Raw genomic sequence first — 27,999 nt, forward strand, 5'->3', positions numbered from 1 at the left:
GCTAAAATGAAACAAAAACAGAAAATGCTGGAAAAACTCAGCAGGTCTGGCAGCATCTGTGGAGAGAGAAAAACAAAGTTAACATTTCGAGTCCGCATGACCCTTCTTCAGGCTAAAATGAATACTATTCTGAGATTGGAGTTAAGGCACATTGTTGGGTCAGAATAGCAGGGCCTACAGTCTGTAATCAACCATGGTATAACTGACCTAGGAGTGCACAAAACTGGGTGCTGGTTACTAAGAGAATGGGTATCTTGCTACCACTTGGAGAGCATGAGGCAATTAACATAAATGAATTAAGGGGAAATTAAACACAAGTGAGAAAGGAATAGAATGATATGGTTATAAGGCAAGATGAAGGATGGTCGGAAATAGCTTACATGGAGCATGGACACCAGCACAGACTTGGCGGGGCCTAACAGTTTGCTTCTGGGCCAAACTCTATGCAATTATGCTTAAAATGACAAAAATATTTGACATGGTAGATACAGCGAAACTGTTCGCCCTGGCAGAGAAGCTCTGAAAATTAAAAATTAGAGTTAGGTCATTCAGGAGTGGAATCACAAAGTACTCCGTATAAAGTCGTGGAAATTTCACCTCCAAAATGCTGCAGATGCTGCAGCAAGTGTAATTTTCAATACTAAAATCGATATTTTTATTAGGCAAGGATATGGGGTTAAGGTATAGATCAGCAATTATCAAATTGAATGGTAAAATAATTAAGAGGAGTTGAATGTCTACCCTTGTTCCTTTATAAGCTATGTTTGCAGAAGGGACACAATTGGCTTCCGTGTTTCTTGTTTATGGGAGAACGGGGACAGCTTGAGGAGGACAAAGAGGAAGAAAAAGGAGGAGGAACAGAAATAGGGGAGAGAAAAAAACACTCATCCAGGGGTCCCAGATGATTAACGGTCTTCTAAGAAAACAGAAAAAAAGCCAATTGGGCAAAATCATGAGAGTCATTTAAGGCACAGGAGGTGGTCATTTGACCCATCTAATTTATGCCAGCTCGCTGAAGAGCAATCCAGTTAATCCAATTCCCTTACTTGATCCCCTTAGCCCTGCAAGTAAATTGCCTTTTCTTTTGAAATCAATTTTCTTTTGAAATCATTGATTGTTTCTGTTTCCGCCACCATCGTGGACAGGGAGTTCCAAGTCATTACCATTTGCTGCGTTAAAACGTTCTTAATCAAATTCCACCTGCATCTCTTGCCCAAAGCCTTAAATCTGTGTCCCTCTAGTCCTTGCGTCATCAGCTAATGGGAACAATTTTCCCTTGTCTACCTTACCTAAGCTTGTCATAATTTTTCATACTTCTATCAAATCTCCCCTCAACATCAGGTCTGGCAGTGGACCCTTCTTCAGAGCTCTGCAGAGTTATACGGCCTCGAAGCGTTAACTCTGTTTCTTTCTCCACAGTTGCTGCCAGACCTGCTGAGTTTTTCCAGCATTTTCTGTTTTTATTTTGGGTTTCCAGCATCCATGGTATTTTACTTTCACCTCCCCTCAATATCCTTTGCTCCAAGGACAACCACCCTAGTTTTTCCAACCTAACCTTGTAACTAAAATCCCCAATCCTTGGAACCATTCTGGTAAATCTCCTCTGCACCCTCTCAAGGGCCCTCACATCCTTCCTAATGTATGGTGACCAGAAATGGATGCAAAACTCTAGTTGGGGCTTAACTAGAGTTCACATAGGTTCAGCGTAACTTCCCTGAATTTGTACTCAATGTCTCAATTTACGAAGCCCAAGATTCCATCCTTTGCTAGCCATTCTCTTAGTAGGTCCTGCCAACTTCAAAGAGTGATGCACATGCACCCCCAAGTCCAGCTGTTCCTGCACACCCTTTAGAACTGTGCCAATAAAGTCTATTCTGCCTTCCACTATGCCTTCCTCTGGCACCTCCCCCATATCTTGGGAACACTGGAAGTTTATGGCAACCCCTTCTGCTTTCTCCACCCCTACTTCCTTTAGCAACCCGAGATGCAAGCTATCCAGACGAGGTGACTTACCTACTCTTAAAGTATAGCCTACTTTTCCAGTACCTCCTCCCTCTCAATTTTCACCCTATCCATTGCCTCTACTAGCTCCGCTTCTACCAATATTTTATCAGATACCTCTTCCCTAGTAAACATTGATGCAAAGTACTCATGAAGTATTTTAACCTTGCCCTGCGCCACTAAGCAGATATCACCCTCTTTGCCCCTAATAGGATCCATTCCCCCTCTCATTACCTGCTTACTATTTACATGCTGGTACTAGAGGCTGACAGGTACCAATGGAACTGCACATATAGCAGGAGGTTGCACGGAATGCAACAGAAGTTTATAAAGAAAATCACTTTTGATCAAGACCCTTATTCTTTAGTTTGAAGTGCAATCCAAGATAATAGATGAGCATGGTCTTTTGGCTCATTCATCCAGAAAGAACTTACAGCCACCCAGTCTGCTTCTTAAATCATTTCAACACCTCCACCACTCTGCCCACTGGAGAACTCCCTGACAACAGTAATAGAACTGCAAGAATATCATGTTCCCAGATGAAATTAGAACGTTTTACATCAGACATTTATTACAAACTGATACGTTCCTTCAGGACACTGAAGTAAATCCCTTCCCAAGTTGTTAACAGAAAACACTTTAAAATTTGACAAAAAGGTGCAGTGGTCCACATTCCCACACCCAGACCTTTGTCTGGTTGTACCACACTTGTTGGATGACATCTGCTGTTCCAATTATCTGAAGAATTATCTTGCCTACTTCAACTAAAACATGTTATCTTATAAGCAGCAATGTAACACTCAACAACTACTATTTATAGCAACTTTAACGTAATAAAACAACCCAAAGTGCTTAATAGGGGCACTATAAAACAAAATATGACACCATAACAACTATGACAAAAGATGATATTAGGCCAAATGCCCAACAGCTTGGTTGAAGAGGTTGGCTTTAAGGAGCATCTTAAAGGAGGGCAGCAAGGTAGAGAGGCAGAGGGGTATAGGGAGGGAATTCCAGAGCTGAAAGCCCAGGCAGGTAAAGGCACAGCCACCAAAGGTGGAGCAATTGCACCTTTGTAATTGCTGTATAAAAGGGGAAGAACATTATGATAGAAACATTCAAGAAAATAGACAACAACCAGATCAAGCAGTGGTTTATAACACTGACCTTATACGTCTAAGGCCCAGAAGCAATTGTAGTCCAAATGATGAAATCAAAGATTTCTTTCTCTTTACCAACTGCAAGGATTCAATGCATAGTGTCTACCTCAACTCACAGCAAATACACGCCAAGATTGCCAATTTAGTCTTAAACTGTAAAGTAGCCTTGTTCAGCAAGGCATGAGAAAATGGGATTATAGGACTGTTATAGCTGCATGCAATTCTGAAGTTGGACTCTTTTGGGGCAGTGCAAAGAGTTAAAACTCTGTATCTGACCCATGACATGGAGGTCCACGATGCTGAAGCCACAAAAAGGAAAAAAAAACTTGCCACTCCCTTGCTGGTGTCTGCCACATTGTATAAAATTGATCCAAATATCTGTACATCTCATTTCAAAAGGAACTTACTTTCACAAAACGCAACTAAAAACCAACAACACGTTGAGTAAACAAAGCAATTTCATAAATCATGGTGAAACGGACAGACAAGGGCAGATGAAATTTAATGTAACGTAGTGTAAAGTGATTCTAAAGAAGCACAGGAACAAAGGGACCTGGGGGTATAACTGCACTAATCATTGAAGGTGGCAGGGCAGGTTGACAAAGCAGTTAATAATGCATATGACATCCTAGGCTTTATAAATAAGGACACAGAATTCAAAAAAAAGATATGATAACCCCAAATGAAATAAAGGTTAGCATCAACTAGAGTATTATGTCCAGTCTGGGCACCACACTTTAGCAAGGTTATGAAGAGACATTAAAGAGGGCACAGAAAAATTTCATGAGAATAGTTCCAGGGTTGAGGAACTTCAGTTACCTGGATAGATTGGAGAAGCTAGGGCTGTTCTCCGTGGGAGAGAGAAAATTAGGAGGAGGCCTGATAGAGGTGTTCAAAATCATGTGTCTGGACAGAATAGATAGGGGTAAACCGTTCCTGTTGGCAGAAGGATCGAGAACCAGAGGACACTGAATTAAGGTGATTGGCAAAAGAAGCAACAGCAAATGAAAAATTTTTTTTTTTTAAACACTGAGTGGTTAGGATCTGGAATACACTATGGTGGGAGTGTGGCAGAGGCAGGTTCAATCGCGATTTTCAAAAGGGAATTGGACGAGTATCAGAAAAGAAAAAAATTTGCAGGGCAAAAAACAAAGGCAGGAGGGGTGTGGCTAGGCGAGTTACTCTTGCAGGGAGCTCGCCAAATAGCCCCCTTCTGTGCTGTAACTATTCTATGATTCTATGGGCAGGATTTTTAGTTCGGCAGGCGCCTGCGATCAGCTGGCCCGGGAGCAGCTGGGGAACCGACCCGGGAACGCGAACAACTCCTGACCGTGATTTCACGTGATTGGCCAATTAACAGCAAGCCTGCTTGAACTGTGCACTTGAAAAGCTCAGCGCTGCTGGGGCGGGGGCAGGAGGAGGATGAGCGCCGAAGTAGGCACGGGCATGAGGGAGCATGGAATGAAAGCTCCCTGAAGGCAGGGAGCTGCCTTTGGAAACTGAAGGATTTAAATGCAATAAAAGCAGATTTTAAAATCTGGAAAAAATGCCCAAGCATCAGCATGAGTCACATGAACATATACAAGATGAAAATTCTGTCCATACATTTTTATTTTTTTTTTAAATTTAATAGCGGAAACCTCATCCCACTTGTGGATGAGGTTTCCTGAGAAATGCAAAGGCCACCTGGCCGATTAGTCCGCCTGCCAACGTAATGTTGGACGGGCAACAGAAAATCTTCAATAATTGCGCCGTTAATGGGCTTAATAGCCCTCTTAATTGTCGGTAGGTGCGCTTCCAAGTTTAGTGTGCGATGATGTCGGGACGCTTGCCTGCCACCATCACGCGCTATTTCATGCTTGAGCGGGTCAAAAGTGTGCCCACACACTGAGTGAAAAATTCTGCCCTCCATCTCTTTCAGTTACTTACTTTCCTCCAATTACATCCATAGTAAATCGCAGAGCTTCTTGAACAGTCTCAGGCTGACCCTAAAATACAAAATGGTGAGTCTACAATCTGCTTTGTACTGCATACTTTACACACAGGTAAAACAATTGGCAACTCCTTCCCCCTCTCATGATAGCTTAAGTGTACTTTCAGAGTTTTCACATTTACCCAAGTCTTTCTTCCTATTACCTCACACCAAGCAACATCCTAGTGAATCAATTCTCGCTAAATGCCTCAACATCCTCTATGACGCCTAATACTGTAACTGTGGTTTTAACATTTTCCACAGATTCACCATTACTTCTCAACTTTTACATTCCAGACATCTTGCCACAAGATCGATTAGTATTTTTTTAAATGGCCTTAAAGTGCTAATTTTGTCAGAAACTAGAAGCGAAAACTGCTCTGCTCTTCCACATCACCCAACCTCCTGTAAAGTATAATTATAGTATAACCTCTCTAGTCTGGAAATTCAAAGTCTGGAACATCAGCTGTCCAGAAATCTTTTGAGCAGGTTCGGGAAGCTCACGGACTATTTTAGTACAGTACATTGGAAGCAGAATCATATAAGATACAGTATTTGGATAAGTAAAACATTTTTTTTTACTGCCTTACAATGTTTTATCACTGTTTTGTGTTTCAGGTAAACAGTTATTTAATACAGAGAAGTGTTAAGTGAAACAGGAAATGTTGTTTGACAAATTTATTAGAGTTTTTTGAGGATGTAACAATAGGGTAGATAAAGGGGAACCGGGATTTCCAAAAGACATTCAATAAGGTGCCATACGAAAGGTTAATAGGCAAGATAAGGGCTCATACATTTGGAGGTAATATATTAACATGGATAGAAGATCAGTTAATGGACAGGAAGCAGAGAGTGGACATAAACAGGACATTTTGAAGTTGGTAGGCTGTGAATAGTGGAGTCCCGCAAGGATCGGAGCTGGGACCTCATTAATGACTTAGATGAAGAGGCAGACAGCATTGTAGCTAAGATTGCTGATGTTACAAAGCTAGGTGGAAAGGTAAGATGTTGGGAGGACACAGAAGTTGCAAAGAGATATAGACAGAATGCATTTAAGGCTGGGTAAACAGGTTTTTGGTGTCTCAAGGAATCAAGAGATATCAGATTCTTGATAAGCAAGGGAGAGGCTGGCAGCAGGGCCGGCAGAGACAGGAAGAGCTGGGTGCCCTGGTGCATGGATCACTAAAGGCTAATATGCAGGTATGACAAGCAATTAGGAAAGCTAATATAATTTTATCATTTATTGTGAGGGGAATTGAATACACAAGTGGGGAGGTTATGCTTCAGTTGAACACCACATTTGGACTACAGTGTACAGTATTGGTCTCCTTGGTTAAGGAAAGGTGTAACTGCGTTAGCAATTCAGAGAGGGCTTACTAGACTAATATCAGGAATGGGCAGGTTGTCTGACGAGGAAAGGTTGAACAGATTAGGTTTGTATCCACTGGAGTTTAGAAAAGTAAGAGGTAACTTGATCAAAACCTTTAAGATCCTGAGGGGTCTTGACAGAGTGGATGTGGAGAGGATGTTTTCTCTTGTGGAAGAACCTAGAACTAAGGGTCACAGTTAAAAAAATAAGGGGCCGCTCATTTAAGAAAGAGATGAGGAGAATTTTTTTCTCTCAGAGGGTTGTAAGTCTTTGGAACTCTCTCAAAAGGTGGTGGAAGCTGGGTCTTTGAATGTTTTTAAGGCAGAGGTAGACAGATTCATGATTAGCAAGGGAGTGAAATGTTATCAGGTGTAGGCGGGAGGTTACAATCAGATCAGCCATGATCTTATTGAATGGCAGAGCATGTTTGAAGGGTCGAGTAGCCTGCTGTATGTCCGTATGTTCATGCAACAGAGCGTGAGAGAGAGAGCGCGCTCTGAGCTGAAGAGGACCAAAACACCACTCTCGGACAAATTTTAACAGAGTTGAGCAGTGAGGCAAATTGCCATCTAAACCAATAATCACCCCCAGGTATCTGTTGCCATTTATAAAATTTTAAAACCGTCCTTAATCCCCTTGAAGAATACAGCTTTCTTAGATGCTATATGTTAAGTGTCAGATGGACCACCAGCTCAGTACAACAAAAAGTACCACTGGAACTAAAGAAACTGCCATCCCCTATCTCCACACACCTGAATATACAATCTGCAAAAAATTTAGGGACACTGAACATCAGTGAGTTTACAATTTCTTTTAAAAAGAAGAATTTTGATTAATCTACTCTACTCCCTCTTCTTTTTCATTTGCATCCTGATTGGTTACAATCACATTGAAGCTCAACAGGAGAAGGGGAGGGAGGGAAGACAATTACTAAACCTTAGTGCAAGGGAGATAAATTAACTTTTGTGTGTGTAATGTACTTCAGACTTATAATATTAATACAGCTTTATCACACCAGTGAGCTCATCCCCTAAGCAAATTCCTGCAATATTAATCATCTCATGAGCTAAACAAAAATATTCAGGGAAGCTATAAACCAAAGAGGAAGAACATAAGAACTAGGAGCAGGAGTAGGCAATTCAGCCCCTCGAGCGTGCCCCACCATTCAATACGATCATGGCTGATCTCATTTCGGCCTCAACGCCAATTTCCCGCCCTCTCCCCATAACCTTTCAACCCGTTACTAATTAAAAACCTGTCTATCTCCTCAAATTTATTCAGCATCCCGGCAACCACTGCAGTCTGAGGTAGTGAATTCCACAGATTCACAACCCTTTGAGAAAAGTAATTCCTCCTCACCTCTGATTTAAATCTACCATCCCTTAGCCTAAAACTATGGCCGCTCGTTCTAGAATGCCCCACTAGGTGAAACATCCGCTCCACGTCTACTTTGTCTATCCCCTTCAGCATCTTATATACCTCAATTGATGTAGGTATTGATATACCTCAAGATGCTGCCAGACCTGCTGAGTTTTTCCAGGTATTTTTGTTTTTGTTTTGGATTTCCAGCATCTGCAGTTTTTTGCTTTTATTTTAGAACTTTAGAGTTGATCAATGTTGAATGAGAGGAAGGTGTGACTGTGATTAAGGAAGGTATGGGGATCCAGGATGTGCTACATATGAACATACAAATTAGGAGCTGGAGTAGGCTATTCGGCCCCTCGAGCCTACTCTGCCATTCAATAAGATCACGGCTGATCTGACTGTGGCTTCAACTTCACATTCTGCCTATACCCGATAACCTTTGACTCCCTTGCTAGTCAAGAATCTATCTACCCCTGCCTTAAAAATATTTACTGACCCTACCTCCACCGCTCTCCAGGGATGAGAGTTCCAAAGATTCACAATCCTCAGAACAAATTTCTTCTCATCTCCACCTTAAATGAGACACGCTTATTTTTAAAATTGTGTCCCATGGTTCTAGTTGTGGTGATGAAGGAGCCTCAGGGGGCAGCAAAATCAGGGGATGGATACTGTTCACTGCAGCAGTGGCCAGGAGATCTGAAGGTTGTCTCATCTAAGGCCGAGAGTTAGCGACATCTTGTCCTGGCTGGAAATGAACTTGGAGTGGGAGGGGGAGGATCCAGTTGTCCCGGATAATAAATGACAACATAAGGACAGTATTGAAAAAGATCTTGGCTCAGAAGAACATTAAGTAACATCAGTATGAGTGGAGGTTAGGAATAACAAGGGTCAGAAAACACTGGTAATGGTAAGCTTATTGAGCCCCAGTACTAGTTATCCCATTTGATAGAGCATTAAGCAAAAACTATTTGGAGACTGTTTCAGGGGCAATGTAATAATCAGAAGGGGCTTTAGTCCTCATATAGACTGGCCAAATGAAATTGGCAAAGTTAGTCTAGAAGATAAGTTTGCAGAAAGCTTTTGTGATATTTTCCTAGAACAATACATCGTGGGAACTAACTAGGGATAAAGCTACTTTAGATCTAGTATTGTGCGATGAAGCAGGTTTAATTAGTAATCTCATAGTAAAGATCCTCTGGGGAAAAAGTGATTATAATACAATTGAATTACATATCAATTTAAAAGCGACATGCTCCAGTTTCAAAAAAGAATCTCAAACTTAAAGCATTTACATAGCTATGAGGGGAGAGAGGGTCAAGGTTGATTGGAAAAATAGGCTGAAAGGAATAGTGGTAAATAAACAGGGGAAACATTTGAAGAAAGAATACAAAGTGTTCAACAAAAACACATTCCAGTAAAAATTAAAATTCCACAAGAAAGATCCATCCATTGCTTATTTGTGAAGTTAAGGATAGCATTAGTTAAAAAAAGGTTTATAATGCTGCAATAAACAATAAACCTGACGACTGGCAGCACTTTAGAAACCAGTGAAGGGTGATTAAAAAATTTTTTAAAAGGGGAAAAATAGAATAAGCATAACCCAGTTAGAAATATGTATAAGTAGTAGAATAGGTGAAGGTAAAGGCAGAAGAAATCATGGGGAATGAAGAAATGGCAGCAATATTGAACAAATGTGCGCCTGTCTTCACAGTTGAAGACACAAATTACATATCAGAAATACAGGGTAGCCAAGGGGCTAACAACAATGAGGAACTTGAAGTAATTAGTATCAGCAGAGAAAAAGTATTGGAGAAATTTAAGGGACTGAAGCTGACAAATCCTCAGAGCCTGATGGCCTCCAACCTAGTGTTCTAAGAGAGCTGGCTGTAGAGATCATGGATGTACTGGTTATTATTTTCCAACATTCTCTAGATTCTAGAATGGTCCAAGCTGGTTGGAAGTTAGCAAATGTAATTCCGCTGTTCAAGAAAGAAGGGAGAGAGAAAACAGAACTACAGACCAGTTAGCCTGACATCAGTTGTGGGGAAAAGGCTGGAATCTATTATTAAGGAAGACTTAACAATACACTTAGAAAATCATAGTATGATCAGACAAAGTTAACATGGTTTTAGGAAAGGGAAATTGTTTGATAAATTTATCAGAGTTTTTTTTGAGGATGTAACCAGTAGGGTAGATAAAGGAGAATCAATAAATGTGGTATACCTGGATTTCCAAAAGGTATTCAATAAGGTGCCACACAAAAGATTAACAAGAAAAGATTTTATAGAATTGGGGGATAACACATTTGTATGGACAGGGGTTTGGTTGTTGTACAGGAGGCAGAGTGTTGAGATAAACAGGACATTTTCAAGTTGGCAGGTTGCCACTAGTGGAGTGCCACAAGATCAGTGCTGGAGCCTCAGCTATTTAAAATCTATATATCGATGGCTTAAGATGACGAGGCCAAGAGTAACACATCTGTTTGCTGATAATACAAAGCTACGTGAGAAAGTAGCCTGTGACGGGGTGCAAAGAGGCTGCAGAGAGATATAGGCACATTAAGTGAATGGGCAACAAGGTGGCAGATAGAATACAATGTGGGGAAGTGTGAGGTTATTCATTTGGTTCTAAGAACAGAAAAGCTGAATTTCTTTTTAAAAGGCATGAAACTTTAAATGATGTTCATAGAAATTTGAGTGCTCATGCAAGGAATACAGAAAATTAGCATGCAGGTACAGTAAGCAATTAAGAAGGCAAGTGGCATGTTGGCCCAAGGGGATTGGAGTTCAAAAACTAGGAAGAGTTGCTATAATTGTACAGGGCTTTAGTTAGACCACACCTGGAATATGTGCGCTGTTTTGGTCTCCACATATAAGGAAAGGTATACTTGCATTGGATGCAGTACAGCAAAGGTTTACTATATTGTTTCCTAGGATGAGAGGGCTGTCTTACTATGAGAGGCTAAGTAAATTGGGCCTATACTCTTGAGTTTAAAAGAATGTGAGGTACTGAAAGATACAAGATTCTTAAGAGGATTGACAGGGAGACACAGGTTGTTTCCCCTAGCTAGGGAATCCACAGACAGAGTCTCAGGATCAATCATTTGGGGTCAATCATTTAGGACTGAGATGGGGAGAAATATCTTCACTATTGTAAATCTTTGGAATTGTCTACCTCAAAGGGTTCTGGATGACAGATTATTGAGTACATTTAAGGCTGAGATGGACAGATTTCTGTTGTCTCAGGGAATCAAGGGATTTGGGGAGCAGGAGGGAAAGTGGGGTTGAGGTCAACGGTCAGCCCTGATAATACTGAAAGGCAGAGCAGCTCAACAGGCTTTATGGTCTACTCCTGCTCCAATTTCTTATGTTCTTATGAAAGCTTAATATTTGAGGTATGACCCTTCATTAGCACTTAAAAAGCATGCTAAATCATACTTATTGATAGTCAGTACATGTACTTTTCAAACATTCTTCAATAGCAAAATGTTATACTAAAGTGTTAGTCGCCTGACAAAAAGAAAATGAAGAAATCAAAACTTACCTTTGCATACTTGACTGCTTCGTTCAACTTGTCCAATGAGCTTTGAAAGTAAGCAAGCTGCAGTGATAGAAAATCCACATGTTTTCAACATCATACTACAGACCAGACAGAACAAATACATTCATTTCACTCCAACTACAGACTCACTTCACAAACTTCAAGGCAAAAAGAATGATGAAGAATATTTTCTACTTACTCTTTCCCCATACTTCTGTTGTTCTTCCGATTGCTTACCCATATGAAGCTGCAATAAAGTACAAAGAAAAGTCTTGAGACTGTCAAATGGCAGGAGGAGCTAGAAAACTCCAGCAACTAGGGAGAGGGAAGAATTGTCAGAACTGCTGTGAACCATAAAAAATTGAAATGCTAGTCACTGAAGTTGATGGCTTTTTAAAAAAACCAGGTACATTTTCAGATTCAGTGCCAAAGTGCATAGTGAATTTTTGCTAGAAGAAACTTTCACCTGTCCAACATCTAAGTTACTGTAGCCAGCATGGGAGTTCAACAGAAACCTGTGTCATTAAATTTTGGCACACTGGATATGCCACGTGCAAACTCCATGACTTCAGAAACAAACAAACACAGGTTCGGCTAGCGTTACAAAGGACAGAAAAATTCAGTAAGTAAGAGAACGGCACCAAAAATACCAATTCGTTCCTCTTCAAAGCACGATATCTTCTGGCCCCAAGTTAAGCTTGACCAGCTGAGTAGGCATGCAGAGACGAGTCTCGCATTTGTATATGTCACTTAAAAGAATCTATTTTCTCTTCACTTTCAACATACATTCTGCAGGAATTTGAAGGCACTCATTCAAAACAGTGCTTTGAGTTCAGCCAATTGCCTGGTGGTTAAAGCACTAATTGTTGTACTAATCCATTAAGATCAAAAAAAGATTCCAGTATGTAGATCTAAAAGTTGGCCAGGAACAAGATAGCCTTCATGACAGAATAGCTCAATATTGATTGCTCAGGCTCATTTTTCAAGCTGGTATTTCTGCAAAGTGCAGGGCAGTAGCCCTGTCTAAGAGGCAGGTCTTGCAAGAAAAAAAAAAGGAGAAAACCCAGGAGGTGAGGGTTGAACAGAAGAAAAGCTCATTGTTGGAGAATACCAGGAATTCAGAGTTTTACATTTTCCACATGATGCCACTTACATGTGCGACTGCAGCATAGTAATAAATCTTCATTTGTACCAGCTTCTTCCAGTCTTTCTGAAATTTCCCAATAAGTGAAGCAGTCTCTGAATTTTCCAGGGCACGACAAGCTTCCTTATAATAGTCAACCACCTGGCAACAATGCAAAACATAAATCTCTCAGCCCACATTGTCAAGAGGCAATTTTTTTCCTAACTTGTTAAATTTAAAACCAGTGAAATTTCATAAGAATAAAAACAAAAAAATTAGCAGAAAATGCAGCCAAGACTGTTATTTTTTCCCCTTCCTCCCTGAAGTCTGCACCAAAAGGTACTGAAGGTAGTTTGCAACCCAATAACTAAAAGCAAGCTGTGGACCTATGAAACTGGGAAAGGCGACAAGTTGAAAGATGAGTCAAAGGCATTTCCTCTTCATGTCTTTATTAAATCTCAAAATTAAAATAAAGTTACTCGCTCCACATATTATCAAGACATTATTATGAAGTAGTTGTTAAAAAGGTAAATCAGGAAACATAGTACATCCGGGGTGCATCAGTCAGAACAAGATATAACATATAGGTCACACGTGTAGGTTTGGTCATGTTTCCATAAAAATGATTGAAGTTTAGAAGGGGTCATCCCTTTGGCATCATGCCAAAGGTTGCAGGTGTCTTCATTATAAGGACTCAGTCTACTGAACTCAATTTGACTGGAGAAAAGACCAAGGTGACATGATATGGTCATTACAATAACAACTATAAGGTAGAAGCAGGCAATTTACTTGAGAAAGAATTACAAAAATTAACAAGTCTCAAACTGAATGTGGCAGAGACAGTTTTCACCACAACAGTTAAAAGAAAGGGTTTTGTGTTCTCCCCACTCTTGGAATAACGTAGAGTTTTACATTTTTCCTCATCTCAAATCTTTCATGAGAATACACACACCCTGTCTAATAAACCATACAATATTAATGCACATTGTTACATACCTGGGCACTGATTCTTGCTACTAGGAAACTTTTTCTATTGTCCAGCATAGATTTTTCCAGCAGACACTCCTGAGCTTGTCCCTAAAATAATGAGACAGCAGACAAGTGATATCAATGAAAAATATAGTATCTATTTTGACATAACCATTATGTGAGCCATTAATGACTAACCCATTTATTCAACTAAAAACAGTAATTTTACAGTTTGTCAATTGGGAATGCAGTTGATGAGGTGATTTATTTAATTAATGTTATGTCTCTTAAATAAGAATATGTACTGCATCAACGCAAGAGGTGCATTTTCAACTACACTTTTTTTTGCTTTGAACAGGGAAAGTCCTCTTGCCAAACTTACTGGTTGCCCGAGTTTCAGCATTAACACCTTCGAAGAAAACAAACCTCCATATCATTGTTTCAATAGGAAACCTCCAACTGAGGACCAACTATGTATGGTTTCCATCACTAAGGCTGCTTATTTTCATCTCCATAACAAATTACTCACCTTTGCCCCTCAATGCTTTCTACTTACAATTCTGGTGTTTTCATCACTCCAAATGTTGCAGTTTTCCCCAGCGGTATTACCTTACTCCCCTCTCCTCAGACACTGCCCACTTGTGCATTACTAGCTCCTTCACCAGACCACAGGTGGTCCCACATTCTTAAATTCCCTCTCTAGCTCTCCATGTACCTTCCTCCATTATAAACCACCTCTGTGATCCAAGCTTTTGGTCACCTTACACAATACCTCTTCCTTCGGCTCAGTGTATTTTTTTTGTTTGTACCCATGTGCTTTGGGACATGGTTAGGCACTGAAGACATTGTTTAAACACAAGTTATTTTTACCACCCACACACACTTTACTCTCCGTAATATGATCCACTGTCTCTTCTCCCTCTCACTAACACCACTGCTGGTATAGCCTTCAGACTACCATACCAGTACATTCTAGAATTCTTTTTCAATTCCTGTATCGACATTCTGAAAGTTTACCATTTTGATTGTTTTTGATCACATCAACTAATCCCTCTCTCCTTGCTGCTTAGTGGCCAGCAGTCTCTCTGTAAATAACTTTTTGAGGCATTTGACTGTGTGAAAGACACTTAAAACTGTGTTGATTTAAATGACAGCTGAGACAAATTTAAAATAAGACAGTTGTAGCTTTATTCCATTTAAAGGACTAAATTATTTTCAAATCCTGGCCAGACGTCCATCTAGAAATTGAAAAAAAATCCACTTCCTTAATCCGAAAGGAGGTATTTTTGCCAGTCCCCCAGCTAAAGCACTGTCCAGGGTTGCACTTGGAGAACTTACTCATCCTCATAAATAAAACCTAAATGGTCAAAGTGCAAAACCCTCTTAAACCTATGCCCCATTGCTGCAGGAACACCTCAATGAAAGTCAACTAATGGGATTAGTTAGTTTATTAACTCCTTCTCAGTGCTGACATTTGCAATAACAAATTCTCCTTTTTAATTTCAACAGCCACAGGTGTACACCATCCTAGTTCAATAGCTTAGCCACCTTCAGCTCCACTAATTTTTCCAGAATAAATTATTTTCTTCTGGTAATCTCTTCATAATTGAACATGGGCTGTTCAACGAAGATAAAGGAAGTTCATGATGAGGCAAGCCTACAGATGTAGGCATTACACAGGCTGTGATTTTACTGTACAAACACTTCATACCTTTGTGAGACAATTCTCTCCATATTGTCAAATATTTATTCTAAACATGTTGACACCTATTAAAATAGTAAACAGTGGAATGTCCAACACAATCAGCATTTTTGTGGTAATATTGCAGTTACTGGTTTGCTTATATTTATTGTTAAGTCCCAAACTTATACAATTGAGATACATACTTTATGTACAGCCTCATTACAATAATATATCAAACCCTATTTACACAACCATTATGGCTAGCTGCGTACTTAGCTCCTTTCCATCAACACATCTTGCCCTGGCACAAAATCTCTGCTTTTCTGCTGTGGCAAGGAGAATACAGGGTCAACAGACAGACAAAACATGATAACAACAGCTGCAAAATGCATAATCATCCAAGACCCTCTATGCATTGTATGAGACAAAAATCATCAAGTGTCATGTAACAGCACAATCGTGTGACACAAATTCACCAAAAATATTTACTTTTTAATGGTAATTCAATTTTCATCTCTCCGCAAAAGGCGATGATTCATTTGAGTTTCAACTACACCAGTTGCCCTCTGATACCTCCCATGAATAGCCATTCATTACAGGTCAGTACAAGCAGCAAAATTCAGCAGGTGATCTGCAACGGTGATCACAAACAAGGCAAAACTTCTGCCCTCACATGATGTCCACACACACACACACACACACACACATTCTAATACTGGGTAGCAATCGAGATCAGGAAATTGATCTCACTTTCTCTCTAACAGGGGTCAACTAAGATGAGCTAATGCAATGCAGACTAAGAAACAAACCTCCAACATCTGGAATGCATGGCTCAGTTACACATTGCATTACCTGTTGAGCAAAGGGGAGGTGGCAGAATGCACGTTTGCAAAACTTTGAACCTCATCTTGAGTTTTGTCCTTACCAGCATGAGGTTAATGTTAAGGTTGAGGATTTGGTGGCTCATGTCTACACTGTAAGAGTGGCTGAAATGATCCCGTAGGTAGGAGAAAGCTCCCGCTGAGCACTGAAAGTGTGTACAGGAAACCTTCATGCCCTGTAAGGAGGCAGAAATTCAGTTACGGGGCATATCTTCAAACAAAAAAAAACACCAAACGGCAAAATCAGTAAGAATAGCTCACTTTGCAGTTACTTGAATATATTATTACCTACCTCCTCAGTCACTCTGTTATCCACAGCTCCGAGCATTGAGTGAAGGGCCCCTGAGAGAATAACAAATCACCAATTCAATAATCTACTGATGCAAAGAAATGGCTTTGCAAGTACAATATGAAATGAATCCAGTTCGTCTCAATCCAGTTCTTAGTGCATATATGTGACCAAAGCATAAAACTCTTCTAATTCAGCATTATATAACAATCCCAGTCAGCACTCTCAAAATGACTTATGTTGGCATTTGAAAAGGGATGCATTAAGCCAAATGACAAAATGCAGTTAACTTTTCCCCAAAATGAAAGGTTTGAAATATAATTATGGAAATTAGCCCAAATCACTTGTATATACTTTGTAAGGTCCTAATTTCTTTTTAATTTTTAAAAAATCAGCATTAGTCATTTTTGGGTGTTCAACAAGGGTAAAGTATATAGAATTACTCAGGACATATGACCCAACCAGTCCATGCTAGCGTTTACATGTCACTCGAGCCTCCTCCCATCTTTTCTCATCTAGTAGATTACTAAGATTGGACATGATAACCTAATGTTTATGATACGAGATTACCAACCCACTGCTCATTTAGTATTCGGCTATAGCAGCAAAGTTACTGGACTAGTAATGAAAGGCCTGGACCAGTAATTTAACAATTGTCATTTCAAGTTCCCCATGACAATTGGTTTTAAAAGTAGTCCAATTTTTTTTTTGAAAAAGCTAGGACTAGTATTGACTATAAAGCTGTTTGATTGTCGTAAAACCCAAACAGCTTCATTAATGTCCCATAGGTCTAGCCTGTATGAGATTCTAGTCACATACATGATTGATTCTTAGCTACCCTTAAAAGTGGCCTTGTACAAGGGAAGGCGGTGGCATAGTGGTACTGTCACTGGACCCAGGGTGATGCTCTGAGGACCCGGGTTCAAATCCCACCATGACAAATATGGTGATACTTGAATTCAATGAACATCTGGAATTAAAAAGTCTAATGATGACCATGAAACCATTGCCAATTGTCCTGTAATCTGCCATCCTTGCCTGGCCTACATGTGACTCCAGATGCCCTCTGAACAAGGGCAATTAGGGATGGGCAATAAATGCTGGCCTAGCCAGTGACGCCCATGAATGAATGAATGTCCCACTCTCTGAAAGGCAACTGGGGATGGACAAGAAATCCCAGGCTTGCAGGTAATGTTAACATTCTAGAAATGAATTTATAAATACACACTCATTTAACAAGTGAAAATAGAGGTGAGAAAGTTACTGTTGTAAATGTTATTTAACACACTTTTTTCAGGAGAATAAAAGAGAATTTGCTGTACAAGCCTATAACTGAATAATTATAATTACTTACCCAGATTATATAGAATGCAGGCCTGTTCATAGCAGATCTCATCAACAGTTACTGTCTTGCCAGAAAAGATCTCCGTCCTGTAATTTTAGCAGACACATCAGGTTGTCACTTTACACATCTCATTAATGAAACCGAACAGATCACTCAGCATCGACTTAGGCACCGGAAATGACAATGACAAACTCAGCCCTGTTAACCTTGCAAAGTCCACCTTACGGACCTCTGAGGGCTTGAGCCAAAATTGAGAGAGCTGTCCCACAAGCTAGTCAGGCTAAAGCCTGACAAAAGTCAAACTTACAGAATCATAGTGCTCAGATAATGTTCCAGACACCATCATCACCATCTCTGGGTATGTCCTGTCCCATTGGCAGGACAGACCCAGCAGAGGGAGTGGCAGTGAAACACAGGCGGGAGGTAGTTGCCCTGGGAGTCCTCAACATTAACTCCAGACCCCAAGAAGTCTCATGGCATCAGGTCAAAAATGGGCAAGGAAACCTCCTGCTGTTTACCATGTACTATCGCCACTTAGCTCATGAATCAGTACTCAACTATGTTGAACACCACTTGGAGAAAGCACTGAGGGTAGCAAGTGCATAGAATGTACTTTGGGTGGGGGTCTTCAATGTCCATCACCAAGAGTGGCTCAGTAGCACCACTACTGGCCAAGCTGGCCGAGTACTAAAAGGCATAGCTGCTAGACTGAGTCTGCGGTGAGGGAACTAACAAGAGGGAAAAACATACTTGACTTCATCCTCACAAACCTTGCCTGCTGCAACTGCATCTGTCCATGACAATTAATAGGAGTGACCACCTCACAGCCATTATGGAGACGAAGTCCTGTCTTCACATTGAGCACAGCCTCCATCATGCTGTGTGACACTATCACTGTGCTAAATGGGATATATTTCGAACAGATCTCGCAACTCATGACTGAGCACCCATGAGGCGCTGTGGACCATTATCAGCAGCAGAATTGTACTCAACAACAATCTGTAACCTCATGGCCCGGCATATCCCCCACTCTACCATTACCACCAAGCTAGGGGATCAACCCTGGTTCAATGAAGAGTGCAGGAGGGCATGTGAGGAGCAGCACCAGGTATACCTAAAAACGAGGTGTCAACCTGGTGAAGCTACAACTCAGGGCTACCTGCTTACTAGGCCATTTAAGAGTCAACCACATTGCACCCCATCCACAAGCATTCACTCCCTCCACCACTGACACGCAATAGTAGTAGTGTGTAACATCTACAACATGCACTGCAGGAGCTCACCAAGGATTCTTAGCACCTTCCAACTCCATGACAGCTACCACCTAGAAGGACAAGGGCAGCAGATGCATGGGAACACTACCGCCTGGAAGTTCCCCAAGCCAAACACCATCCTGACTTGGAAATATATCGCCGTTCCTTCACTGTTGCTGTGTCAAAATCCTGGAACTCCCTCCATAACAGCACCTTGGGTGTACCTACACACATGGACTGCAGCGTTTAACGAAGGCAGCTCACCACCACCTTCTCAAGGGCAATTAGGGATGGGCAATAAATGCTGGCCTAGCCAGCAATGCCCACATCCCATGAGTGAATTTTTAAAATTTCATTGGGTTAATGCTGCACATCAGACTGAAGCTCAACATGAACTGAGCAGGCTTGAACAGGTCATGCTCAAGTTAATTAGTGTCCAATAAAATAGATTCGTCCAAACACTTCCACATATAATTATACAGTACTTCAACATCCATCATTAATGGCAATGTGGCATCTTACATGAGCATGTATGTAAGCTCGTCTCCAGATATTTCTTGCTTTGCTTTTGACTACACACCACCTGGTGTCTGACAGGGAAGCCTTAACCTAGGCCAGCTGGCAAGACCCATGAAAGCACCTCACCATATGTGCTTCCCTCTCCCATAAAGGGAGACGACTGGCCCTTGTTCAGGATCTCCCTCACTAGTACAGCACATACAGGTTAAGAGTTTTAAGCCTGATCAGCAAAATAAGGCAACTCTTAGAATGATCATACAAACTACTTAGAATGAATGATTATACAAACTACATGGAGACCAAAAGGATTCCAAAGTGGATCAATTTTGTGTGCCGTGTTAACTGATCCCAACAGAGCAGCAGTAGGTGCAAAAAGGAGAATCAGCACCTCAAGGCTAAGACTAATCAACCAGTGCTCCCTTTTATGAAGGCTACAGAAATAAGTGATCCTACAACCAACAGATCAGATTAAAACTCTGGAATCTTACCACATCCAGTTGTGAATGGTGGTGAACAATTAAACTAAAAAGAGGAGAGTCCAAGAACATTCCCATCCATAATGATGGTGGAGCCCAGCATATCAGTTCCAAAGACAAGGGTGAAGCATCTGCAACCATTTTCAGCCAGAAGTGGCAAGTGGATGATCCATCTAGCCTACCCCTGAAGTTCCCAGTTTTCAGCCAATTTGATTCGTTGCATGTGATATCAAGAAGTGACCGAGCACATGGATAAATAAAGCCTTTGCGCTCAGACAACATCCCAGCTGTAGTGCTGAACATATGCTTTACAGCTAGCTGCATTCTTAGCCAAGCTGTTCCAGAACAGCAAGAATACTGGCATCTGCTCAATTAAATGAATGGAAAATGGCCTGTCCAACAATAGGCAAACAAATTCAATCCAGCTAATTATCACCCCAATCTTCTCTCAATTATCAGAAAAGTAATGGAAGATATCATTCACGGTACTATCAAGCAGCACTAACTCATCAATGACCTGCTCATCAATGTTCAGGTTGGGTTCTGCCAGGACTATTCAACTCAAGGGGCGGAATTTTCCAAGCCCGCAGGCGGCGGGTGTGATAGGTGGCATGACCTACTTCATGACGGCGTGAAGGCAGGTTGTGATCATCCGCTCAGCCCGCCAATGGCAGGCCACGTTTCCCACCATCGGTCGGCGGGGAGCTAATTGTAATACATCAGTATATAATTAGAAGACCATTTGGCCAGGCTCTTGGAACCCTGTCGTGTCGCCCATCCACGTTGGCGGGAAAGCACGCCGACGTGTTTCACAACAGCACACAGGCAACGTGCACTTGGTGGCCTTCATTTTGAGGGAACTGGGGTGAGTGAGCAGCAGCGTTCTCCACAGCTCGCCTGTTGTTTACGAGCCTCAGGGACGCTGGTTGGGGGGTTTGGGGGTGCGTGCGGGACAGGGGGCAAATGATGCCTGGCTCCAGAGGCAACTGCTGACGAGAGCATGGTGTCCGGGGTTAAGTGCTGGCCAGCCTCAGAGGCGACTGTTGTTGGTGGTCAAGTGCTGCCCTGGCGCTGCATCCCACACACAGGTAATCGAGGTGGGGGGGGGCAGGGTAAGCGAGGGAAGTGGCCACACATTAGGGATAACTGTACAAACTGACAATACTTCTGCAACTGAGACAGATCAGGCACAGCCACAATGATATGATTGGGGTTAGGCTCCTGGCCAGCCCGCCCATGCAAGCAACTCGGAGGCACCAAAGGGCCACCAAGCACTCCATACCTTATTTCCCACCACCCCCCAAACCACACCCCCATCCCCCTGGCACAGGCTTCGAGTCTGCCACCACTTTATTGGGTCGTGGAGCAGCTGGACTGCACACGTTGTACAATCTCCTTGCCAACACTGGCCATGTAGCAGTCACCCCATCAGGATGCTGAAGGTGCGGTTCCAGTGCCTAGACTGGTCTGATGGAGCCTTCAACACAGTCTGCAGAGGATGTCACGCCTCGTCATCGTCTACTGTGTCCTTTACAGCCTGGCGCTGCAACGGGGAGAGGAACTGGCTGAGGAGGAGATGGAGGAGCTGCACGTCTCCTCCGATGAGGACGACGCTGACGGGGATGAGGGTGAGGGGGTCCTCGGTGGCGACGATGATGGGTGAGGCTCTCGCACTGGATAGACGAGGCAGGCACGCTCGGGAGGCCCTCATAGCTGCCAAATTTGTGGAGGATGAAGATGACATGAGGTGGTGTCCCCATAGGTCCTCATATCGCAGGTGTGAACGTTTGACTCCAGTCTGGCTTATGGCAGCTCCAATACCTGCTGTGAGAACGCTCCTGTCATGGAGATGCAGTGGAGGTCCTAACAGTCGCTCGATCGCAGGAGGATGATGACAACATGCAGTGAGAACATTCCATAGACCTTCACATAACCTCCGAGAATGTCTGACTCCTGTCTGGCCGAGGGCAGCTCGCTTGTGCTCCATGATCAGGGACATCTCAGAGACGCAGCCATGAAACTTTAGATGCATCTGATGCTGTGTCCACCTTCAGCACCGCAGCCCTTCAGGAGCTGGTGCACAGCATCACTGGTCACAGATGCCAGCCCCACCTTAAAGATGCCGAGAGCACACAGAGAATGAGAGAACTCTGTGGCACCTGCCCACTACAGTTTGGCAGCAATGACCAGTGCTGCTGCGGTGCAGGCATCAGTAATGTTTACAGGCAGTGAGAGGCTGGACCATCACTGTGGTCTGACAGCTGCATAGAGAACAGGGAAGAGGCCCTGGACTGAGACACCTGTCTTTTATCATGTGCAGAAAGGTTTCACGTTTCAGTGACAAGAACATTGCTCATCAGAACAAGTAGCCACAGGCAGGGTAACATTCTTAGGAATTTATTGACAATAATGAACAGTATGTACACACGATCAACACCCGTGCCCAATGTGTGCAACTACTTTTAACCAATTTTCCTAACCCTGCTGACTGTGATGCCCTGTCTGTGATAACTTTGGCGGGCATCCACTGGACGGCCCCAGCCTGCTTTCGAGATCCTGCTATGTGGCAGTGGCACCCTCCTCGGCCTGGGAAGCTGGAGGTCACAGGAAGGTGGGATTCAGATGGGCCTGTCACCCCCAGTCACCTCGGTGGATGGCCCCGGAATGTGCACCTGCTGATCCTCCTCCCTATGGATGCCCAGGACCACTGGCTGACTTTATGAGTGGAAGGGGTAGCTGGAGTGAGATCGAGCTGCCCAGCACCCCTCTCACGTACACACTGTTGCAGACCAACTATGGCATCAGCAATGGAGTTAAGCCCAATTAGCAGTGCAGGAATGACGTTCTGGACCAAGGTCTCCATGGCGGCCGCCATCCTGCCAGTGTTGACCTCGTTGTATTGCAATGCCAGCGCTATCACATCAGCCTGAAGATGGAAGGACTCCTCCATCGTGCTTTGGAATCTGAGAAGCGCAGCGGACATCTCTTCCTGATGCTCCCTAGCATGCCTTTGCAGCTGCAGCAAGTGTGACATGACCGAGTTCAGAGGCTCGTCATCTGATTTGGACTCAGCAAAGTTCTGGCCTCCAGCAGTCCCCCGAGTGTCAGAGGCCTTGGGAAGTCCCTGCCTCCACCTGTGGAATAGAAAGTGCGATGTGCTCACTAGGTTGTGATCCCAAGGCAACTCTGAAGCTAGTCCCACCGAGGTATGTCTCTCTGCGATGGTGGAAGGTGTGGGTGAGCACTATGATGGGGCTTCTGGGAGGGTGCCTTCAGATTCCTCTTCAGAGCTTGATTGGAGGCCCTGGGTGAGATGTGCCTGCAAAAGCAAGGGGAAATAATTAGTGCATAGCAGCGGCCTGTGAAAGACTCACGGCATGGTTTCTGATGGATGTTGCACTGCTAAATCCCTACTTGGTACAGCAGTGCCAACCTCGCCGTCAGCACATAACTGGTCCTGGTCATCGCTGGCCAGCTGGATGGCTTCATTTTCGAATTCTGTCAGAACTTTGATCTCCGGCATCCCTCCACCTGTCTGCGGCCTTTCCTTCCTGTTGTTGTCCTGCATGGATAGAGATGGGAAGTGTGTATCAGGATGCCTGTCAGGGCAGATGATAAGTATGCCAGGCCTGTAAGGGTGGTGAGTGATCCCATGGACAGGATGAGGACAATGACGGTGTGTGTAAAAGAGTGAATGATGATGTCCCTTGCACTGGCAGTGAGTGAGGGCCATGTGGATGTGTTATGGGTTTGTGAGTTGGGAGTGATGAAAAGAGTGACTTACCCCGGCGGAACGGAGGAGCTCATTCATCCTTTTGCAGCGCTGGGTGGTGTCCTCCTCTGCAGGGCACTTGCACAGACCGCTGCTGCCACTGCCTCCCAAGCTGGGTTGGTGGCTTTGCTGCCCATCCTGTGGCCAGGGCGGGTGTAGAGCACATCCCAACGGGCTTCCACGGCATCCAGCAGTCGCTCGAGGGACCCATCGTTCAAGCCGGGGGCTGCAGTCTTTTTGACTTTGCAGGCCGTGTCTCCCGGGCAGCAGTGGTGAGCTGGTGGCGTTGAGCGCTTTGCTGATGGCTGCCTTTTAAAGATAGCGGCCGACATAATGCAACAGCTGGGTGATGGCGGGTGGGTGAATGAGAGCCTGCTCGCCATGGAAACGGCGTGTTTCACGGGAGTGCATAAATAATGAAGTGGGCTAGGGAGAAACGGCGTGAAAACCCGCCATTTTCGCCGGTGGGTAGGATTCCATTTCACCCGCCCGCTACTGTACTTAGTACAATTCTGAGAAAATTCCATACAAGATCTTTTAACATGGACAAAAGATCTGAATTTCAGAGGCGAGATAAGAGTAACTGTCATTGACATCAAGGCAGCATTTGACTAGGTGTGGCATCAAGGAGCCCTTGCAAAATTAAAATCAATGGTAATAAGGAGTAAATTCACCACTGGTTAGAGTCATACATAGCACAAAAGAATCAAATCAACTCATCCCCAGAATATCACTGCAGGAATTCCTCAGCATAGTGTCCTAGGCCCAAGCAGTTTTAGCTGCTTCAACAACGATCTGCCGTCAATCATAAGGTCAGAAATGCTGAGGTTCGCTGACGATCACAGAATTCAGTTGCATTTGCAACTCCTCAGATAATGAAGCAGACCCTGCCTGCCTGTACCAAGACTTGGACATCAGGCTTGGATTACCTGGCACACAAAATTTGTGTCACACAAATGCCAGGCAAAGACCAGTTTCAACAAGAGAACTTAACCATCTTCCCTTGACTAAATTTCCCAGCAACAACACCTTAGGGTTACCATTGATCAGAAACTTAACTGGACAAGCCATACAAATACTGTGGCTACAAGATTAGGCCGGAGGCTGGGAATTCTGTGGCAAGTAACTCATCTCCCGACTCCCCAACACCTGTCTACCATCTAAAAGGTAAATTTCAGAAGTGTGATGGAATAATCCCCCATTTTCCTAAATGAGTGCAGCTCCAACAACACTCAAGAAGCTCGACACCGTCAAGGATAAAGCAGCCTGCACAATCAGCACTCCATCCACCACCTTAAACATTCATTCCCTCCACACCAGCACACAGTGACATCATTAATATCAACTACAAGCTGCACTGCAGCAACTCGGCAAGGCTCCTTCGACAGCACCTTTCAATAACGTGACCTCTATCACCTAGAAGGACAAGGGCAGATGATGCATGGACACATCAACACCTTCAAGTTCTCCTCCAAGCCACGCAGAATCCTGATTTGGAACTATATCATCGTTTCTTCACTGTTACTGGGTGAAAAACCTCAAACTCGCTCCCTAACAGCATTGCGGGGTGCAGCTACATCAGAGGAGCTTCAGCAGTACAAGACGGCAGCTCACCATCACCTTCTCTAGGGCAATTAAGAATGGGCAATACAAGTGTTGGCCTTGCCAGTGTACTCCACATCTAACAAAAATCAAACGAATAAAAAAAAAGTCTGTGCTGATAACTAATCTAAGGGCAGGGCAGTAAAAGTGCTAAAATTGGCTAAAGCATATTTGGGCTACAGAATTTTTAAAAAGTGAGCCCTTGCTGAAAAGTGGAAGTAGAGGACTGGACATGGCTATGAGAGTCTCCAGTCAACAAGCCTTGTGATAACCACTGCCTGACATTACAGAAGAAAATTGGCCTCTTAGATGATTTATAGTGGGCAGCTGACACTTAGGGAACTGTATCCCAGCATACAAAAACAAAAATTGCTGGAAAAATTCAGCAGGTCTGAAAGCATCTGTGGAGAGAAAGACAGAGTTAACGTTTCGAGTCTGTATGACTTCTTCAGAACTAAAAAGTAGAAATGTGGCGAAATACATACTGTTTAAGGGGGGGTGGGACAGGTGAAGCTGGATAGTGATAGGTGGAGGCAAAGGAGAGATTGCAAAAGGTGTCATAAACAAAAATTTGAACGGGCATTGATGGTGATGATATTGGCTAAAGGAGGTGCTAATGATGACATTAAGAGTAGAAAGCAGGATGAGCAAGTGACAGATGGCCCTACTGGGGGTGGGGTCAGGGGAGGGGACGGTGTGGGATAAAACAACGAATGGAAATAAATTTTAAAAATAATAAAAATAGGTGGGGAAAAATATATATATATGAAAATTTAAAAATAAATATTTGAGAAAGGGGGATCAAAAAGGGGTGAGGATGGAGGAGAGAGATCATGATCTGAAGTTGTTGAACTCAATGTTAAGTCTGGAAGGCTGTAAAGTGCCTAATCAAAAGATGAGGTGCTGTTCCTCCAGTTTGCTGGAGCTTCACTGGAACATTGCAGCAGGCCAAGGATGGACATGTGGGCATGACAGCAGGGTGGTGTGTTGAAATGGCAAGCGACAGGAAGGTCTGGGTTATATTTGCAGACAGACCGAAGGTGTTCCGCAAAGCGGTCACCCAGTCTGCGTTTGGTCTCTCCAATGTAGAGACCACCGCATTGGGAGCAGTGAATGCAGTAGACCAAATTGAGGGAAGTGTAAGTGAAGCGCTGCTGAATTTTTCTAGCAATTTTTGTTTTTGTTTCAGATTTCCAGCATCTGCAGTATTTTGCTTGTAGCCCAGCATAAGTCAGGAGAGGAGAAAACAGCAAGAAACAAAAATCCCGGGAGGAAATACTGTTCTTACCACGTGACCGGGACAGCTGCCTCTTCTCCTAACCCCATGGGAATGCGACTCTGCAAATAGTGAAGCTGTCCAAAATACTTCCTCAACGTGCTGCATCCTTCAAAGTCTCTTGTAACATTCACAGCGCTCTGCAACAGAATAACATTGTTTCGAATACAACCTGATTATTTTAAACAGAAATAAAACTTTGCTTTTACACAACATTTGTATTTCTTTTAACTCAAGTGGTACCAGAAACATTTCATCTTATTTCATATGTAAGGTTAAAATTACAATTTAACCTTTATTATTAAAATTAAAGGAGGTCAAGGGCCTGATTTTAATTCTATGGGTAAGTTTTGATGAATTAAAATCAAACCCAATTAATTCCTGGCCTCTTGCAGTTGTTCTTTCCTCATACAATGTTTTAAGAGCGAAGCCTGTCACCTATGCTTTACCCCGGCTTCCTTTGGTGCTGTCCTGTACTATGACATCTCACCTAGGATTCTCAGTCTCAGTGAAAAAAAAAAAGTACTTCAATTATAATTTGGGTTGTTCAAATTGATGAAGACATCACCACTGCTGATCCTCTCCCTATGATCTAACAAGAATAGAAGCTCGTGAAATCTCAACTGTACCAGCAAGCCATTCAAATTTTTAACAAATGAAGCTGAACTCAGACAACAGGTCTAGAAATTTATTTTACCCTGAACTTTATAACCTTAGAAAAGGAACAGAATACATGGTGAATTTTACTGTACATAATACTGGAAATCAGAAATTAGCACAAAGGATCTGTTCCACCACTTAAAGCTGCATATATAGCAAACACATGGAATTTAAATTTGCAGTATATTTGAGCTCTCCTGTCCTTAATGGTTTAAATTGGCTCTTGGTTTCTCAACAGCATAAATTTAAAATTCCATTCCTGTGCTTAAATACCTATATAAAACCTTGCTCTATCTCATTTCCAGCATCCTCTGGCTCAAGAGCCCCCACCAAACTCTCAGAACTCTGTTTCTCTGACTACCAACTCTTGTGCATCTCTCCTCCCTTTACTCCACCATTGGTCTTCAGTTGCTTAGGTCCCATGCTTTGCAACTCTCTGCCTAAATCCACAACCACTACCATCTACCAAGCTTTTAGTCAACCCTCCAAAATAGTTCCTTCTTTGCCACAGTAACCACTTTTATTTTAAACTGTGTCTCTCGAAATGTCCTGGGATTATTTTAATGTTATGAGCTGCTATAAAAATGCAAGTTATTTCATTTGACATCAAAAATTTCCTTAACTTATGATATACACTGACAACACCAAAAGAATGCAACTATTTCCAGTTCCCTGAAGTACTTAATAAAGAATGTGATTAATACAGCATCATATTACCTTGTTCTTAGTTAGCTGCACTGAAA

The 27,999-nt window shown here is 42.8% G+C and overlaps 1 protein-coding gene across 1 annotated transcript in view; it reads right to left on the bottom strand.

The window, feature by feature from the left end:
• Positions 1 to 27,999, bottom strand: part of ptpn23a (protein tyrosine phosphatase, non-receptor type 23, a) — a 109,683-nt gene that overhangs the window by 48,455 nt on the left and 33,229 nt on the right. Inside the window, exons 3-11 of the mRNA XM_078540910.1 lie at positions 26,609 to 26,736; positions 17,708 to 17,784; positions 16,357 to 16,406; positions 16,109 to 16,240; positions 13,527 to 13,607; positions 12,561 to 12,692; positions 11,607 to 11,654; positions 11,411 to 11,467; positions 5,091 to 5,149 (exon numbers count right to left, since the gene is read on the bottom strand). Of these exons, the coding sequence (XP_078397036.1) occupies positions 5,091 to 5,149; positions 11,411 to 11,467; positions 11,607 to 11,654; positions 12,561 to 12,692; positions 13,527 to 13,607; positions 16,109 to 16,240; positions 16,357 to 16,406; positions 17,708 to 17,784; positions 26,609 to 26,736 (764 nt within the window). The remainder of the gene's footprint in view (positions 1 to 5,090; positions 5,150 to 11,410; positions 11,468 to 11,606; positions 11,655 to 12,560; positions 12,693 to 13,526; positions 13,608 to 16,108; positions 16,241 to 16,356; positions 16,407 to 17,707; positions 17,785 to 26,608; positions 26,737 to 27,999) is intronic.

The sequence above is a fragment of the Cetorhinus maximus genome, chromosome 4 (assembly GCF_964194155.1).
Source record: "Cetorhinus maximus chromosome 4, sCetMax3.hap1.1, whole genome shotgun sequence".
Classification (NCBI taxonomy): Eukaryota; Metazoa; Chordata; class Chondrichthyes; order Lamniformes; family Cetorhinidae; genus Cetorhinus; species Cetorhinus maximus.